The following is an 18,261-nucleotide window of genomic DNA, read 5'->3' as shown; positions in this document are numbered from 1 at the left end:
CTAAATGACAGAAATTATGACGAAAACTATAGCTACTACTCTACCACTAAAGGGTAGTCATTCTATTTATTTATTTATTAAAGTATTTATATATACATCAAGGTTCATTGTTACAGGAGATAAAAAAGACTTTCAAGGAGTTTACAATGTAGCAATCCCAACAAAATAAAACATTTACAACCAAAAACACTCTGAATTACCAATAAGACATCATAAATAGATCTCAAAAACAAAACAAAACACAATAACAAACCCTCCTAATTAGATTTTTTTAAGTAATGAAAGAAAAACAATTCCATGTCAAACATAAACTCCTCTGTTAAGCTTTAAGCTTCACAACCTTGCTCCAACCTATCCTCCCAGTCTCAAAGGACATTACTCCTCCTACATTCTGCAATCCAGCCAAACTGACCTTCTCTCTGTTCCTCACTCACATGTTTGACTCAAATTTTTCTCATTCTCCCCCCCCACCCCTCCCCAATCTTCATATCTATTAAAACTCTTAAAAATAAAACTATAGAGTTTCATTACAACAAAAGGGTCCTAGAAAGTCACATGACCACAGTAAGGCTGGGTGCTGGTGTGATTTTTCCAAAGATGAGCACAAGACAGCCATACGCACTGTTTTGATACTCTTGTTGGGTTAAGCTGCACCATTATTCTTAAAATTCTTAGGAAAAGCACTCCTAACTATTCAGCAGTAGTTTTACTTTCTAGATTTTTCCAAATTCCTTTTCTTCCATTTTCTGACTCATTGACTCATTTCTGCCTCCTTTGCAAATTCCTTAGCACTTTCAAAAATTATGCAAGAAGAATTAAATATTAATCTTTCAATTTAGCTACAAGTTAGCAGATGTGGCAAAATATTTCTAGGAAAGTTAAAATTATAGGGTAAAAAAAGCTTTTTATAAAAAAATTATTCATAAAAAAGATTATCATGAATTGCTTATCAATTGATATAAATATTAAAAACAACAGTATATTTATAAATTTTCATTCAAAGATCTCAATAAAACAGAAGTTCTTAATCTGGGGTTTAAACTTGATGTTTTAACATTCATAACTATATTTCAACATCATTGGCTTCCTTTGTCATCCTATGTATTTTATTTTATGCATTTAAAAATACCACTAGGAGAAACCTGTAGGTTTTACCAAACTATTCAAAGGGTCCATGACACAAAAAAAAAGGTTAATGATCCATGTTTTAAAAATTGTGACTTGCTAGCAGTGTTCACACTAAACGATGCAGGGCATATTTTAAGTTTGACAATGTTTTAGGCTTCTTTTAATGTTTCTATTTGGCAGGCAAAAGAAGGCATCAATCTATGGACTCAAATACACTTAATCAGCTATAAAAGTATTATGATACCACAGCTCTGGAGATAATATAGTAAGAGAACTCAAGTAAAAAAATGGCCGAATTCAAGGAGAAATACCTCAGAGTTAGGAGGATAATACACAACAGCAAAGATGACATTACAGAAATTCCTATTAAAAGTGACCAAAAGAACTATGGATCATGCAGACAACTAAATAAAAGAAAAAATTCTAACACCTAAGTTCAAGAAGCAGTGTAAAAATGTACAAAACTCATCAAGTAGAAAAGGTTTATTTACCACACGCAATTGGAATTTTAGAAAGTATCTATGAGTTTCAGATGACTCATAACTTTTGAAATTCTAACCTATAGTTAATTGAAACAAGTAGTCCTTACAGCAAGACACTAGAGGACCACAGTTCATAGGCATGTAAGTTTTAAATTTAATTATTTATTTGTACCTGAAAAGTTTTTCCACCAAAGGTAAACAGTCAACACTCAAAGGCTGTCGATATCCCAATTGATCCAGTCTTTTTCTGATGTTAATAAATTTTCTTTCTGCAGCTGTACTCATTGTGTATCTCTAAAATTGTTCTTATCACATCGAAAACTTATGGCCTGAAAAGGAGCAAAAGATTTTAATATATTTCCTTTAAAGAGATTAACAATTGTTTATAGAAAACAATTCCATGTGAAGTTTATTTGAACACAAGATAATTATATCATGGTTCTCTTTTCAAAAGGATAGTACTTTCTGGAACTTTTGCTAAAGCATGGAATTATTTTATATGTCATATCACATAATACAAAGAGTCTCTACATATATCTGCATGTTTTCATTCCTTCCTATTTTAACAATAACTACAACGTTTCCTGGGCTAGCAGACACCTGTCCAAAAAATTAATTGTCTGATGAAATTTCTGTTTTTATAGCACCTTACTCTTATTGGATATTTGCCAATTAATATAACACAATATTTTCATGCCCAAACCCACCAAATCATCTTCCACATTATCACAGCCTAAAGTGTAGATCTTCTCCCATCATCACTTTTTCTTTTATCTTTCCTTTGAATCACTTGCCTTTTAAAGCACTAGCTTTCTAGATTCCCTTTATAGTCAAGAGCTGATGCTGTCACCTTCACAGAAGGAATCTGTCTTTCCCAGGGTAAAGGTGCTAAAGAACAAAAATGCCTGTAAAGAACAGAAATGCATATTATAACCCAAGGCATTAGAAGCCTGTCACATAAATAGAAGCTTCTACTTTTCTGTTATTAACTCTGATAGCCTGCAAATGACTTTGTAAATATACATTAATTTTTTATCTAGATTTATAGATTACAAAAGCATACTAGGATATGAGTCAATCAACATGGATTTAAGTACTTACTATATGCCAAGTACTAAACTAGAGACTGGGCGTACAAAGTAAAGTAAAAAAATCCCTATTCTCAAGGAGCTCCCATTCTAATAGGGGAAATAGTATACAACTACGTACATACAAAAAGTAAACAGGATAAACTGGAGGCAAGCTCAAAGGCAAGGCACTGGTATTGAGCATGACAGGGAAAGAATTCTTCCAGAAAGTAGGATTTTAGCTGAGACCTGAAGGAAGTCAGAGAATTCAAGAAGCAGAGATAAAGGAGGAGAACATTCCAGGCATGGGGGACAGTCAAGGAAAAAGCCTGATGCAGGAACATAGAATGTCCTGTATGAAGATTAGCAAGAAAGCTAGCGGGTTATGGTGCACATGTTGGACTGAGAGGAAGTGACCACGTTGGGAAGGGATTAAAAGGCCAAACAAAGAATTTTTACATTTGATCCTGGAGGGGAGAGGGTGATGACGACTGTGGCAGTTAAATGGAGGGCAGACTGAAGTGGGGAAAAGACTTGCAGCAGGGAGAACAACCAGAAGACTATCACAACAGTCCAGCCAGTTGAGTGCTGAGCACTTATGTGGGGGTACTACTGCCTGTGGGAGTTGAGAGAAGGGGACACATATAAAAGATGGTATGAAGATAGAAATGACAAGACTTAGCAGCAGATGGTATATATGGGGTGAATGCGGGTGAATGTTGTGTGACTGGAAGATGAGTACCCTCAACAGAGGTACATGTCCAACAAATGTACAATGATGAACAAATTATATGAACCTAATGGGATATTACTGGAAAAAAACCACTAAATATAAAGCATATAAGAAAAAAACAGTTATATATGAAATGTACAAAGTTAGATCAGAAAAACCAGGACTGTATAAATATTGACAATTTTTTTTTAAATGGCCAAAATAAGTGAAACTTCAGAGTGTTGCACACAAAACAAAAGCTTTTATTTTTGTTTGTTATTCATTAATTAATTTGTGTCTACTTTGTTAAATGCTAAGTAAGGGCTTTAGGTAAGATTATATTCTGTTTTCTCTGTTAGAATATTTGTTTTTTCTAGGGGTTATTAAGTTTATAATTACTTTTTTCAAATAAGCATTACAACACTAAATTACCTAAATTATTGTGAACATCAAATGTGATAATGTACTTTAAAATGCTTTGTAAACCTTAAACTACTGGGTGGCAAGACAGGGCCTAAAAAATCCAGGTGGCCAGACTCCAAGTCTTTCCTCAATATCACACTTCCTCTAGTTCATGGGATCATAAAATCATATATTTGGTGTTAGAAAGGACTTCTGATGTCACCGAGTCTCATTTTTGAGAGGAGGAAACTAAAGCCAAAGAGAAATTGTGATTTGCTCTAGGTCACATAGCTAGTAAGTGGCTGAGTTCGAATTTGAAAACAGCCCCTCTGGTTCCACTGCAGTCATAGAAAGTGACCATCCCTTCTCCAAACCACTCATTCTGAAATATTTTTGAAAGCAAGCCAACAATTTACAATACCAACAATACTGCAAAAAACAACAACTCTGAAAGACTTATAAAGGCACGCTACCCAAATGGGGTCACAAGAGAGTCGGACGGGTCTGAAAAGACTCAACAACCAACCCACCTCTTGACCCAGATGTGACAGACTCCAGGTAAAGGGGATAGACATTTTCAAACATGGCCAAAGTAGGAATTTGTTTTGCTTCACTATCCATATTGATCCCAAGTGTTATGGGCCCAGGGCACCCCAGAAGTTCTCTGGGGCACATCAAGGAACCTTCTCCTTGAGAAACTAAAGCAAAGGACAGACACACCTAAAGAGATAAGTGGAACCTGATCAGGACTGAGCTAGCTCTGGGACCCCCACCCTTCATTCCAGTTTCCTCCACTCCTGGGGAGATAAGATTAGGTGTGGCTGCTGCCTTTGTGTCCTGAGAAGATGGCTTGAGAGATCTGCAGCCACCCCTCACCCAACTCCCCCAGTCAGGGCCAGAGGGGGGTGGTCCTCCCTCACTAAGGGAACTTTACACCGTCAGATGGTCACCCCCATCAGCCCTCTATAAAAGTACCTGCCTGTCTCCTGCTGGAAGAGATTGGTATCTCAGAGGCCATGCCTTTCTCCCCATGAGAAGTCCGAGGATTTCTATCGGGGTTTCCCTTCCTCAGTCCCTAAATGAACTACAATCTTATTCTAATTGCTTTTGTGTGCAAGAGGGTGTAATTCTTTAAAGAGGAATTCCTAAGAACCCCAAACCCCTCTCCAAACCCCCTACCCCATTTTCCCCACATTAACAAGGGTTTTGGTTTTCCTCCTCCCCTTTGAAGCTATAATACTTTTTTTCTCTGAGATCCCCTCTATTGTGTCCAGTGTATCTTTGTATAGAGTTGCTTGCTTATTGTTTCCCTCATTTGAATGTGAGGTCCTATAGGGAGGGAACAGTTTTTGCTTTTCATTATATCCTGAGCTCTTAGCAAGTGCCTGGCATTTAACAAGCACTTACTAAATCCTGAGTTATTTGATTGGGGGGGGGGAGAGAAAGTGAGGGGGGGGGCTTTAAAGAAATCTATATAAAACTCTATAAAGTCCTCAAAAAAACAAAAAACAAAATCTATGGATCCACAGAACACAGAAGATGGTATTAAAGGCCAGTCCCTGGGAACTCCAAGAAGTAGGGGTGAGACTGATGGATTAAACCAGGGGTTCTTGTTCAATCACTTTTCATGTTTTTGGTAACTATTTCAATATAATTGGTCTCCTTTGCAACCCAAATATTTTATCTTATGCATTTTCAAAAACCGCTCTCGCTAGCCTGAGGTCCCGTTCTCTCTTCCTCCCTGTTTGCCTTTCTGTACACCCCCCGGAGTCTAGCACGGTGCCCGGCACACAGTAGGCGCTTCATAAATGCTTATACCAGAGAAGGGTCCCAAAGGCTTCATCAGCCGGCCAGAAGCGGCGGCGGGCATCGCCCTCCCTCAAAAGGAAAAAATAAATGGAAAGGTGGTTTGTCGGTCCCCCCCACCCCCACCCCCCCGCGTGTGACCGAGAGCTCCCCGAGGGCAGGCACAGCGCTGGGCATTCAGTAGGCTCCTCACCAGCGCTTCCTGACGGACGTCCGTAACGCCAGCCGGCCAGGCCACGTCCCGGGGTTTTAAAATTCTGAGCAAGGGATTCTCGCTACGGGCCGGGACCGAGGCAGGCTGGGCGGGGGGCTGCTCCCCCCTCCCCTCCCCCGGGGCGCGGCACCGCCCACGAGCGCCCCGGCACCCCCCACTCCATGTTCCCCTTACTTCCCCCTCCCCGCCCCCCGCCTTGGATCGTGGCTCCGGACAGCGGCCGCAGCCTACTTGCCTCCCTCCCCGGCCCTTACCAGCAGCTCCGGCGATCCTCCGGTCGCATCCCCCGGCTCCAGAACCGTGTCTTCCTCGCTCTCCCCACCTTCTACCTTAGAAGCCGAACCAGGAACTAGAAGCAGTTTGAAAATGGCGCGGGAGAGACGGAGCCAGCCGGCAAGGGTGGAGGCGCCGTCGTTGCCTTGGTAACAAGGGGGAGGGGGGAGGAGGAGGCGGTGATCGGGAGCGGCCCGGCGGGTAGAGCGCCGCGGCTACAATGGCGGCAATGGCGACGCCGCCGCGGCCCCGGGCCGGAAGTTCAACGGCTGCCGGGCGAGCGCTAGCCCACAGCGACCTCTGGCGGACCAGCGAAGTCTGGTCCAGCTCGGAGATCCCGAGCCTCGGCAGTCCCCGTGTGTCCGGGAAAACAGAACTACTGCTCTCAGCGGAAGCGCATCTCCGGACTCAGTAATGACTGAGGACAGAGGGATGGCTTTGAAGTTAGGGAAACCCAAGTTCCAGTTCTGACTCAGACCCTTGCTAGCTGTGTGACCCTGGGCAAGTCTCTAAACCTCCGTTTGCCTCAGTTTCCTTATCTGCAAAATGGGGGTGATAATAGCACCTACCTCCCAGGCTGCCAGGCACTTACTAGCCGTGTGTCCCTGGGCTAGTCACTTAATCTCCGTTTCCTGATCTGTGAAGTGGGGATAAAAATAGTATCTACCTCCCAGAACTGTTGTGAGAATCAAAGGAGAAAATGTTTGTAAAGTGTTCTGCAAATCTTAGTGCTGTGTTGTTAACTATAATGGTTAATATTACTAATATGTTATTAATTAATAGTAATCACCATGAGCAGACTCTGAGAGTGCTTAACTTCTTGCTGCAGCAATCCTGGACTAAGTTTAATAAAGAATTTTCTCCCTTACCAAGTTACAGTAGAACCGGGATTTTTAACCATTTTTTGTTTTGTTTTGTGATATGGATTCCTTAGACAATCTGGTGAAAAAGACACTTTTTCAGACTAACATTTTAAAAAGTGAATGAAAGAAAAGCTAAATTTCAGTTAGAGGTTAGTTGATGAAAATAAAAATGCATCCCCCCCAAGTTCCTAGACATCTTGAAATCTATTCATGCACCCCAAGTCATAAACTGTTTTCTATAGAGAGTTTACCTGAGGAAAACATTAAAAAAGATCTTGGAGAAGACCTCTACTCACCTGTAATCAATCCACAAGCATTTATTAAGTGCTTACTGTGTTCTAGGCCATCAATTCTCAAACTTTTTGGTCTCAGGAATCCTTTGTACCTTTAAAAATTATTGAGACATTCCCCCATTTTTTACTTATATAGATATAGCTGTAAATATCTGCTTATATAGGTATATCTATAAATATTTACTGTAATAGAAATCAAAACATCTTAATATTTTGATTAAACAGTTCTGACCTCAGGGACCCCCTGAAAAGGTCTTTGGGGGTCTCCCTGGACCACTCTGAGAACCACTGCTCTGAATGATGACACAAAAACCAAAAGTGAGGCCGTCATTTAAATAGATCTGGAATTCTACCTTCTCCATGAAATCTTTCCAGATTGATCATCGGAAAGCTGACTTCTTCCATCATTCTGCAGATCCTCCCAATCTTCAATGCTTCTTCACCCCCTTTCTCCCACTGTTGAGTTCCTCTTGGAGGGACACTATTTTGTGCAGGGGACCAGACTGGCCTTCATTCCCCTTCCGCCCTGTTCCTGGCTTCTTGACAGCACCTTCATCCCTGCCCCCACACACTTTTCAGCTCCCTCCCTTCCCTTAGAATGTAAGCTCTTTGAGGTCAGGGCTGCCTTTCTTTTTGTTTGTATTGGTATCCCCTACACTTAGCATGGTGTGTCATTTCATCCTCTGAACAATCTTGTGAAATAAGTGCAACAGGTGTTGATAGCACCTTTATCTTACAGATGTAGAAACATAGATTCAGAGAGTCTCACCCAAGTGGTCAGTGTCAGGGGCAAAATCTGTAGAGTCTGCAATCTTTCATGGCTCCAAGTCCAGCATTCTTTCCACTGTATCAAAGTATGTGCTTAGTTCCTGCCTCAATTATGCTACAAATAATTTACCATTAAGTCGAAGAGATCAGATATAAGCACTTAAAAGGAAAATAAGTATAAACAGAGCTAATCGAAGGAGTTAATATACATTTTAGGGTGCAAAGGAAAAAATTGATCCCTGTAAAAAGGGGGGGTGTTAAATTAGATGATCTCTAAGGTTCCTTCTGGCTCCAAACTCCATGTTCCTGTGGACTCAGATGGGCAGGGAGGTCTTCACAGAAAAGGTGGGACTAGACCTGGAATTTAAGTGGTGGCGTTAGATTTAGATACACAGAGGACAATAAAATCAGGTCTGGATATAGAGAACAGTATGTATGAACATATGAACTTATGTGGAGTCAATGAGTAGACAGACCATTCTGGATAAAGTATATAGCTAGTATAAGGCAGCCTGATAGGGAACCCAGCCTGCAGGACTTGTTGGCCAGAAGGCCTGAGTTCCAATTCTTGATCGGTTATAGTCTATGTGAGAGGAGGAAGGTCAGATTGCAGCTAGGTTGTGAAAGGCTTTGAAAAATAGATTAAGGTGCTTAGACTTTATAAATATTGAATCCTATGTGGAAAATAGCACTATTGAAGGTTTGAGGGGGCAGAAGCTTGATAGGAAATAGAATTATATGGTTTTAGAAGCAAGAAATGGAAAAGACCCTAGAATTTTACTAGTCCAACCTTTTGAATTACATATGAAAGCCAAGTAAAGGGCAAGTGGTCTGGTAGTGATGGGCAAGATGGGTTAGAATGGAGGAGAAACTGATGGTAGGACTATTAGTTTAAAAAAAAATACAAATGATAGAAAATAAGATCCTGGGCAAGGCTGAAGGCAAGAGAACTGAGAAGGAAGAGATGAATGTGAGAAACAATAAAAAAAGAAAATCAACAGGACTTGGTGACTAATTAGATGTGACAGTTTGTTGAATTGAATTGATCGAAATGAACAATGTAGATAACTGAGAAAGAAGAGATAGTGGAACTCACAGAATTGCAATCAAGAATGGAAGACAGCTTGGTTCAATTTGTCTCAGGCAATTATTTGGGTACATCTTCCACACTCTGGGGATGATCCTATATACGGGGGGGGCACTAAAAGAAAAATTAAGAGCATGAGTATCATGGCGAGTTCAATTATTACTGAAAATATATTAATTTTAATAGCATATATATATGTAGCACTTTAAGTAAGGTCTGCAAAGCAATTCACAAATATTATTTTATTTGTAAGCCTGGGAGGCAGGTCTTATTTTCATTCCCATTTTACAAATGGGGAAACCGAGGCACAGAGCGAATAAGTAACTTACCCGGGGTCATATAGCTAATAAGTGTCTGAGGCTGGGTTTGAATTCAGGTCTTCAAACTCCAAGTCCCATGCGCTCTCCTTTGTGCCACCTAGCCACCCTGGAGATAAGCCTGTACTGAGTTCTCATTAAAGGTCCCAATGATCTCTACTCTCTACTCCGATTATATTATTATAGCTACAGTTGCTTTCTACATAAGTAAATGCCTATTTGTTAGATTCTTACCCCCTTAGTCTAAATTTCTTAAAGAAACATTTTGAGACAATGAAACGTCTTATCTTTTGGACTGGTTGCTTCCTGAGGATGTAACCAAATCCTGTTTAGTGGAGAACTCATGGTAGAAAGTGATACCAGCCTTGTAGACCTCTGAGGGTTCTTGTAAGTGTAACAACACAGGACCACTGGTTGTGGTGGGGATGGGGAAATGGAGTGCTCCTCCCTCTCTAACTCAAACCTGAAAGAACAAGGCAACCAGACACCCAGACCCCAGGCTCAGCCTCGCCCAGCAGAGTTCTTGTTGTTGTTGTTGCTGCTGCTGCTGCTGACACCAGGACCACTTCCCAGGAGCCCACTCTGCCAGGGTTGAGGGAGGGCGCTTGTCCTCCTTCCAACCCTCACAGGGAATCCCAGAAAGTTTCTTGCTACATGTTCCAGAGAAGAAGGAAGAGAGAGAGAGAGAGCCAACCGATGGAGTCATTCCTCTTCAATTCTACCGAGTGAGCAGCTCTTCCTGGTTCAGTGGCTATCCTCTCTGACTTAGCATTAATTGCAGCAACCCTTCCCCCTCTCCTACCTTGGCAGAAGGCAAAGGCTTTGCTGTATCATCCCAAAGCTCTAAGACCTTCAGATCTGGGCATGTGTTTTCCTGGAAGTGCCCAGGGTACTGGCTTGGGACTCTATGAGGAGTGCTGTAGTCAGAATGAAGGGTGTGTGTGTGTGTGTGTGTGTGTGTGTCTGTGTGTGTCTGTGTTCAAGCTGCTATTTACCCCATTATACTAGGATTCATTGAGGACCAATAAGAGGAAGTCCTTGATAAACCATGAAATGCTACATGACATTGTAGAAGTATTTGCCTTGGGGACTCAGTCATTTCACCTCTTGAAACCATACAATCATAGCTATAGATCTAGAAGGTTTGTAGGACCCAGAGACCATCTAGACCATCCCTCTTATTTTACAGGTGAAGAAACTAAGGCCCAGGTCTTGACTTGTTCCAGGTCACCTGAGTAGCATCAGAGGCAGGATTGAAGCCCAGTGTCACTGACTACATCTCTCAGCATTCTAGGGATAACCCCAGCGGGGTTGGAATGATTCTTCTCATGCTTTTGATTCAAGGTCCCATTCCAGTGGGGGCTCATCTTGACACCACCGTCCCTGGAGAGAGTGCTTGAAATTTAACGCAGCTGTCATGATGTCACCACACCAAGTTCACCTCTCAGAATGTGAAATAAACTATGAGTGAGACGGCTTCCTTCTTGGCAGACACAAAGTGTGGGGGGACAGGCTAATTCACTACAGGCCTGGTTCCTACAGCTTGTTCCTCAGGGCTATGCTCCCCACCAGATTCAGCAGCCTAAAAACTCTCTTATGGATTCCAAAGTTCACAATCTCTAACATTTATTCACCTAAGAGCAAAAAAGACCACAATGGAATAATAAAAACAGCACCTAGGGTTTCCTGTTAGCCTGGGTAGAGAATAGACTATGAGTAGTCTTGTTCTCCTTACCAAGAGAAGCAGGGAGTGAGTTCAAACCATCTAGGCAGAGCCAATTGTTAAGTTTTCAGTATAAGCATTTACACTTTCAAAATTGGCAAATGCTATAAGTCAGGGTTTGATGTATTGTTGATGTTGTAGACTTAAGAAAGTGATGGAGAAAATGCTAATAATAATGCAGATTAAACTTCAAAGTCTGTCATGCATACTTTTTCTTTTTTGAGAATTAGTTGAGAAACATTTACCGGCATTCCCCTACTTATATCAACCCTTGCCTTGATCACCAGGAAAGAGAGAAATAGAAATGGCTGTTTGTCATCATGTGTGCATGATCAGTTCTGCCTTAACTGTCATTTAAACGGATTTTCTTTGGCACACAGTAAATAGGATGTATCTGCTGCTCTGCCTGGTTTCAATTCCACAGAACAAGATGCCCCTTCCAAGGTTAAGCTTATTTGTCTCATATCTCATCATCATGCTGCTGAGTCCACCCTTGACTGACACTCCCTTACCTCCTCTCCCTTCTGATTGGAGGGCTGGAGGGAGGCCTATCAAACTACTCCCAATGCCTTCCTTTATACAGGGCAAAAACTCAATTTTGGGGGCCACTACATTCTGCACCTGATGGTCTGCCTGGTGTCAACTCCATGAAACAAGCTACCTCTCTTAGGGTATTCCCTGTTGGCTCTTCTCCCATCCCTTTTCTTCTTCCTTTCCTGTGCTATCTCCCTCCACTCCACCTAGATTGTAAGCTCCTTGAGGGTAAAGACTGTCTTTCTGTTTATTGATTTTATTCCCAGTGCTTTACACAATACCTAGCGCATAGTAGGTGCTTAATAAATGTTCATTGTGTAAGGAGATGGAAATGGTTATATTTATAGTGAGAAAAACTTAATCTCGAGCTAATATCTGAATTAGAGCTTGGATCTTAGGTTTTTCTATTAACCCCTTTTTGCCTCCTACATCAGAAGTACATGGGAGGTCTTATCCTAATTTGGACTTCCTGGGGGTCCTAAGACAACCCCCAAGGCAGATACCTTTTTCCTTGGAGGTGTGTTTTTGGGTTTACACTTCATAAGGTGAACCTAAGGACACATTTGGTCTTTTCTGTGCATGTTCCTAAAGACATGCTTAAACTTGTCAGATCCAGAGGGTCTCTGTGTTTTTGATATCTCTTCTGGTCTCTAGGTGTCCTGTCATCTAGGAATATTAATAGTTATTAATGGTTAATGGTTCCTGGTTACTGTCTCTGTTGATGGTGTTGGTTAATAGGGAGTGAACCCTCTTGGTTACTATAAAAACACAAACCTGTTTCTCTGTTCACCCTTTTAGCTACTATTGATCAAGTCTTAGGTTATCTGTTAACCCTTTTTAGCTACTATTTTTTTTTGTCTGTTTGTTTTTGTGGGGCAATTGGGGTTAAGTGACTTGCCCAGGGTCACACAGCTAGTAAGTGTTAAGTGTCTGAGGTCGGATTTGAACTCAGGTCCTCCTGAATCCAGGGCCGGTGCTCTATCCACTGCGCCACCTAGCTGCCCCTTTAGCTACTATTGATAACTCATCTTAGGTTATCTGTTACCCTTTTAGCCTCATCCATCAACTAGAAACAGGTTCACCAGGCATTCTTGAGTCTCCTGTACATTCCACAGGACTGAGGCCTCATGGACCATGAACATGTAGAATGAATGAATGAGCATTTATTGAGCTCTTATTATGGGTCAGACTGTTGTGCTAACCCTTGGGGCTACAAAAACAAAAAGCAAATTTCCTTCTAATAAAGGAGATACAATATAAAGAGAACTAGTGACCATAGAGGGGTACTCTGGTCCTGAAAGTTATAGGAGTGGTGAGTGGGAGTAGACTGAAACACCCCTTCCAAGAACAACAGAAGTTAATATGTTCCTGGTTCATGGTTACAAAAGGGAAGAGGGAAGGAAAGGTCAAAGGTAGATGGCAAGTCTATGGAACAACTGGCCAGAGTTTGGAGTGAAGTGAACCATGGGTAGAACTTCTAAATATTGATGTGGAAGAGATAGTTACTGTGCAGGAGAGCAGGACCTGGGAAGAAAGAAAGACTGGACTGTAGCAAAAGAGATCCTGACTTGTAAACAAATCGTCCTGGCATCATTGTGCTGAGACTTCTCTCTTTTAATCCTTTGCAATCTGTGGCTTCGTTTTTCTTGTTCCCAAGAGACTTACACAGAGAAGAAAGGACAGAGATAAATAGGTATATAGGGGCAGACACTGACAAGTTTATGGATATAGATAGTCTGGAAGGAAGTGGGGCAAAAAGTGACAGACGAGTGGGAGACACAGAGAATAAAATAGGTACACAACAGATGGGAGAAACACCAAGGAAATTAGAGAAATGCAAACAGATGAAGAGAAAAACTTTTCCCTGAGAACAACCCAAGAAAAGAAACACAAATAGAGGCAAGGATAAGGAAACAGATAAAGTTAGACACAAAATAGAAAGGGAAAAGCACAATAGGGAGAGGGAGAGAGATTTTACAGACAACTCACTATTTTAGGCAATTCCTTTCTGGATCTTAGTTTTCTCCTCTCTAAAATGATTAGAGAGTTAGGAGAGAGGGTGGATTAAATTAATCTGTAAAGTTTCTGTTGGCTCTAACATTGTATCATTCTGTTACTCTTTCTGGGTCTCCTTCACTTGGATCATCATCCTTCCACCCAATGATGTGCTGGAGCCAGCTGGAAGCAGACTGTTAAACTTTCTAGAGTGAACATGTATGATATGGGTCTAGGGTAACTCAGTTTTCTCCTTGAGAAGGCAAACTAAAGGATGGATAAAGACACCCAAGAAGTAAGGAGAGATAAGCAGCTCCAGGGACAAAGATCACTCCAAAAGTCAGGACCACCACCCCTCATTCAAGCTTTCCTCATCCCCCAAAAGAACTTTCTGTTATCAGGGGGTCACCCCATCTATCCTCTATAAAAGCTTTGGCCTTTCTTCTGTTGGGGAGGAGAATGTTAAACCATTTCCTTCCCTTGAGGTGAAGTATTGACTTCCCTCTCAGTCACTTTCTCTAGTGCCCAAATAAAAAACTGTGTGGGAGAGTATAATTCTTTACAGAGCAATACCTAAGGACCTCTACCACCTATTCCCTCTGCCCCCTCCAAAATTGGTATCTCCAAAATTGTCACACTATGCATCAGGACTTGACTTATTGTTTTGTTTCTTGCCTAGACTTAAGAAAGTGATAATACACATTAATTTTTTTTGCAATCATGTAAAACATTACCATATTAATAATTTTGTGCAAGAAAACTTGGATAAAAGAAAAAATGAAAAAAGTGAAAAATAGCATGCTTCGGTCTGTATTCCATTGATATCAGTCCTTTCTTTGGAGATGGATAGTATGCTTCATCATTGGTCCTTTGGGATTGTCTTGGATCATTGTCTTCTTGAGAATAATTGTCAGATAATGTTACAATGCTGCTATGTTACAATGCTGCTGAGTTGACCCTGCTGTGTTGAGCCGTGCTGAGCCACCCTCTCCTTTTGCCCAGGTGAAACAGACCTTTCCTGAAGTCTTCTAAATTATCTCAAGTAGGAGGATTGTGTGTGTCTGTCTTTTTGTAGGTTCTTAGTTCCAGAATCTATTTAGAGGCTTGATTTAATGTTGTTTTTGATGAAAACACAGGAAAGGTCAGGCAACTTCCTGGCTTCTCTCTACCATCTTGACTCCACCAGGAATATATTAAAAACCTATGTATTTTATTTTATGCGTTTCAAAACATTATTCTGGTGGCAGCTAGGAGGCGTAGTGGATAAAGCACCGGCCCTGGATTCAGCAGGACCTGAGTTCAAATCTGGCCTCAGACATTTGACAGTTACTAGCTGTGTGACCCTGGGCAAGTCACTTAACCCTCATTGCCCCACCAAAAAAACAAAAACAAAACCATAAAAAACATTTTTTAAAATCCTCAAAACATTATTCTGAGAAAAGTTCTATAGACTTCATAAGACTGCCAAAGAAGGCCATGTTACAAAAGATTAAGCCACCCTAATCTAATCCACCTCCTTCTATTTAATGAATAAGGAAACTGAGGCTATGAGAAGTTATCACTTGCCAATAGTCACACAGCTAGTAAATGGCAGCACTGAAAGTCAAACTCAGGTCTCTTAACTACTAGTCACTTACTGTTTATAACCGAATGTCCTGGCACCTCAAACCTGCTTCCAAAAGCACAGCTCTGAGTCACTCCCTATTCACTAAACTCTAGTGGCTCCCTATTACCTCCAGGATCAAATATCAAATCCTCTCTTTGTCTTTCAAAGACCTTCATTATCTGGCTTCTTCCTAAATTTCCAGTCTTCTTGTGCCTTACTCTCGTCCTTGTGGTTTCTCAAACATGATCTGACTAAAGACTTTCACTGCCCCTGCCCCCTGCCTCCCTCTTGTCATCTCTGCCTTCGAACTTTCCTAGCTTCCTTCAGGCCTCAGCTGAAGTTCCAGGCCTCCTCTGTCTCCATCCATTCCAGAATCCTCCTTCCAAGACCACCTTTCCAAATCTCTTTTTGCATGCAGGCTTCTCTGATAGAGGATGAGCACCTTGAGAGTAAGGGCTCTTTCGTCTTTGCCTTTTCTTTGTATCCCCAGCACCTAACATAGTGACTGGCACAGAACAAATGCTTAATAGATGCTAACTGACTAACCAACATGTCCCAAATGGAAATCAGCATCAATTAATCAATCAATAACTATTTTATTAGAGACTACTACTTACCAATCTCTAAGTGCTAAGTGCTGGGAATACAAAGGCAATAAGGAAATGATCTCTGCACTCCAGGAGCTCATTTCTATCAGCCAAGACAATATGTAGATGTACAAGTACATGCAAAATGAATTCAAGTTACCTGGAAGAGACAGAAGGCTCTGGGGAGCAGGAGGGTGGAGGCGCGGGAAAGTTGTAGAAGAGAGCACGGCAGGGGTGAATGTTTCAGAAAATGAGAAGTGAGGAAGAGTCAGATAATGTTACTGTGGGAGGGCTTCACACAGAATGAATTTTGAGCAAATTTTGGAAACTAGCAGTTCTTCCAAGAGCCAGAGCCAGAACAAAACATTTTACCCACATTTTCCTCAATGAGTTTACCTTAGAACAGTGGTAGGGATTTAAAGTCAGTGAGGTATTGAGTCTAGGCAGTGTCTTATGTTCTATCCCTGCCATTTATTCTAATCATAATGCTTCTTTGTAAACATTTCAAACATGTATGTTTTCTTTCTCTGACAAGTTTATAGGTGCCTTAAGAGAAAGGAGCAAATCAACTAGTAGTAATCAATCAATTAGCAAATATTAAACATTTACTATGTACTGGATAAGGTGCTAGGTAATTTGATATAAGTACAGATTAAATAAAGTACAATCAGATACAGTGCTAGTCTTGAAATCAGGAAGGCCTGGATTCAAATTCTGCCTCCAACACCTTCTAGATGTATGACCATGGGCAAGTCACTTAATTTCTTTTCTTTTTCTTTTCTTTTTTTTTTCTGGTCAATGAGGGTTAAGTGATCTGCCCAGGGTTACACAGCTAGTAAGTGTCAAGTGTCTCAGGCTGGATTTAAACTCAGGTCCTCCTGAATCCAGGGCCAGTGCTTTATCCACTGAGCCACCTAGCTGCCCTCGTCACTTAAATTCTCTGAGCCTCAGTGCACTCATCTGTAAAATGGGGATATCTTAAGCACCTGATTCATGGTTCAAAGAAGATGTGTATAAAAGCTTTTCAAACCTTCAAACCAGTGTTTTACTTCTTTTCTATTACATACAACACATTACAACCCGTGTACTGTCATAGTAATGATGCTATGGAAAGAGCTAGAAGTGGATCTGATTTAGTCTTGACTTTGCCATTCAATAACTATATGATTATGTTATGGGAGAAATTGGTAGGGGTTGGGGTTGGAGGTTTTGGGATTTCTTAGGAATTCCTCTTTAAAGAATTACACATACACATACACACACAAAAAGAATTACACCCTCTTGCACACAAGTCCAATTAGTATAAAACAATCTTTTATTTAGGTGCTAGAGAAAGGAAACCAAAGAGAGAAGTCCTTGGACTTCTCATGGGGAGAAGGCATGGCACAGAGGCATGGTTCTCTGAGATACCTATCTCCTTGAGCAGGAGACAGGCAAATACTTTTATAGGGGACAGATGGTGGTCCAGTGGGGTGATCATCAGACTGTGGAAAGTTCCTTTATTGGGTGTGACCTTCTGAGGGAGAACTGTCTTACACTGGTGGTGGCTGGGAGAGTTGGGCAAGAGATAGCTCTCTAGCCATCTCTCAGTCCCCCTCACTCAACTCTAGCAGCAGATTAATGGGCTTATCTCTCTTGCTTCAAGGTATGTCTCAAGGAGAAGACCCATGTCAGCTGGCCAGGTTAAACTTTAATAGTCCTAACCCTGTAACAGTTTGAAGGGATAATAGCTGCCCTGTCTAATTTACAGTATGGTGGGAACGCTTAATGAGGTCATGATGTGAGAGTATTAGGTAGGGGGCAGCTAGGTGGTGCAGTGGATAAAGCTCTAGCCCTGGATTCAGGAGGACCTGAGTTCAAATGTGGTCTCAAATACTTGACACTTACTAGCTGTGTGACACTGGGGAAGTCACTTAACCCTCATTGCCCCGAAAAAAAAAGAAAAGAAAAGAAATTTTTTAATTAAAAAAAAAGAGAGAGTATTGGGTAAACTAAAACACACCAAACAAGCCTGGGTAATTGTTAAAACATGTAATACCTACTTTTTGAGTTAATCAGCCTTTCCCTACCACTCCCCTCTTTTACATGAAGTCAGACTTTCTCAATCATATGAGTGGTTAACTCCTTCAGTTAAAACTTTTTACTAAAGAAGCCAGATCCATGGGCTTGGTCTCTGAATGGATAAATCAGGTTTATTTTGTTCCATGGCCACAGGCATCTTTACAACCATCCATCCTGGGAATAAGTACCCTTGCCTACCTGGGGGAGAGGCCTAGCATATGGTTAGATCATCAAAACTGTATCACTTGGGGCAGCTAGGTGGTGCAGTGGATAAAGCACTGGCCCTGAATTCAGCAGGACCTGAGTTCAAATCCAGCCTTAGACATTCAACACGTACTAGCTG

At 41.3% G+C, this 18,261-nt stretch overlaps 1 protein-coding gene across 1 annotated transcript in view; it reads right to left on the bottom strand.

Moving 5' to 3' along the window:
• The window catches only part of CEP135 (centrosomal protein 135), a 91,838-nt gene extending 89,908 nt beyond the window's left edge, over positions 1-1,930 (bottom strand). Inside the window, exon 1 of the mRNA XM_043970782.1 lies at positions 1,783-1,930. Coding sequence (XP_043826717.1) covers positions 1,783-1,895 — 113 coding nt within the window. The 5' untranslated portion in view covers positions 1,896-1,930. The remainder of the gene's footprint in view (positions 1-1,782) is intronic.
• Positions 1,931-18,261: the final 16,331 nt, after the last annotated feature.

The sequence above is a fragment of the Dromiciops gliroides genome, chromosome 6 (genome assembly GCF_019393635.1).
Source record: "Dromiciops gliroides isolate mDroGli1 chromosome 6, mDroGli1.pri, whole genome shotgun sequence".
NCBI classification, from domain to species: Eukaryota; Metazoa; Chordata; class Mammalia; order Microbiotheria; family Microbiotheriidae; genus Dromiciops; species Dromiciops gliroides.
Note: the sequence above shows the minus strand (reverse complement) of the source record. Positions and strands in the feature narration are given on the sequence as shown.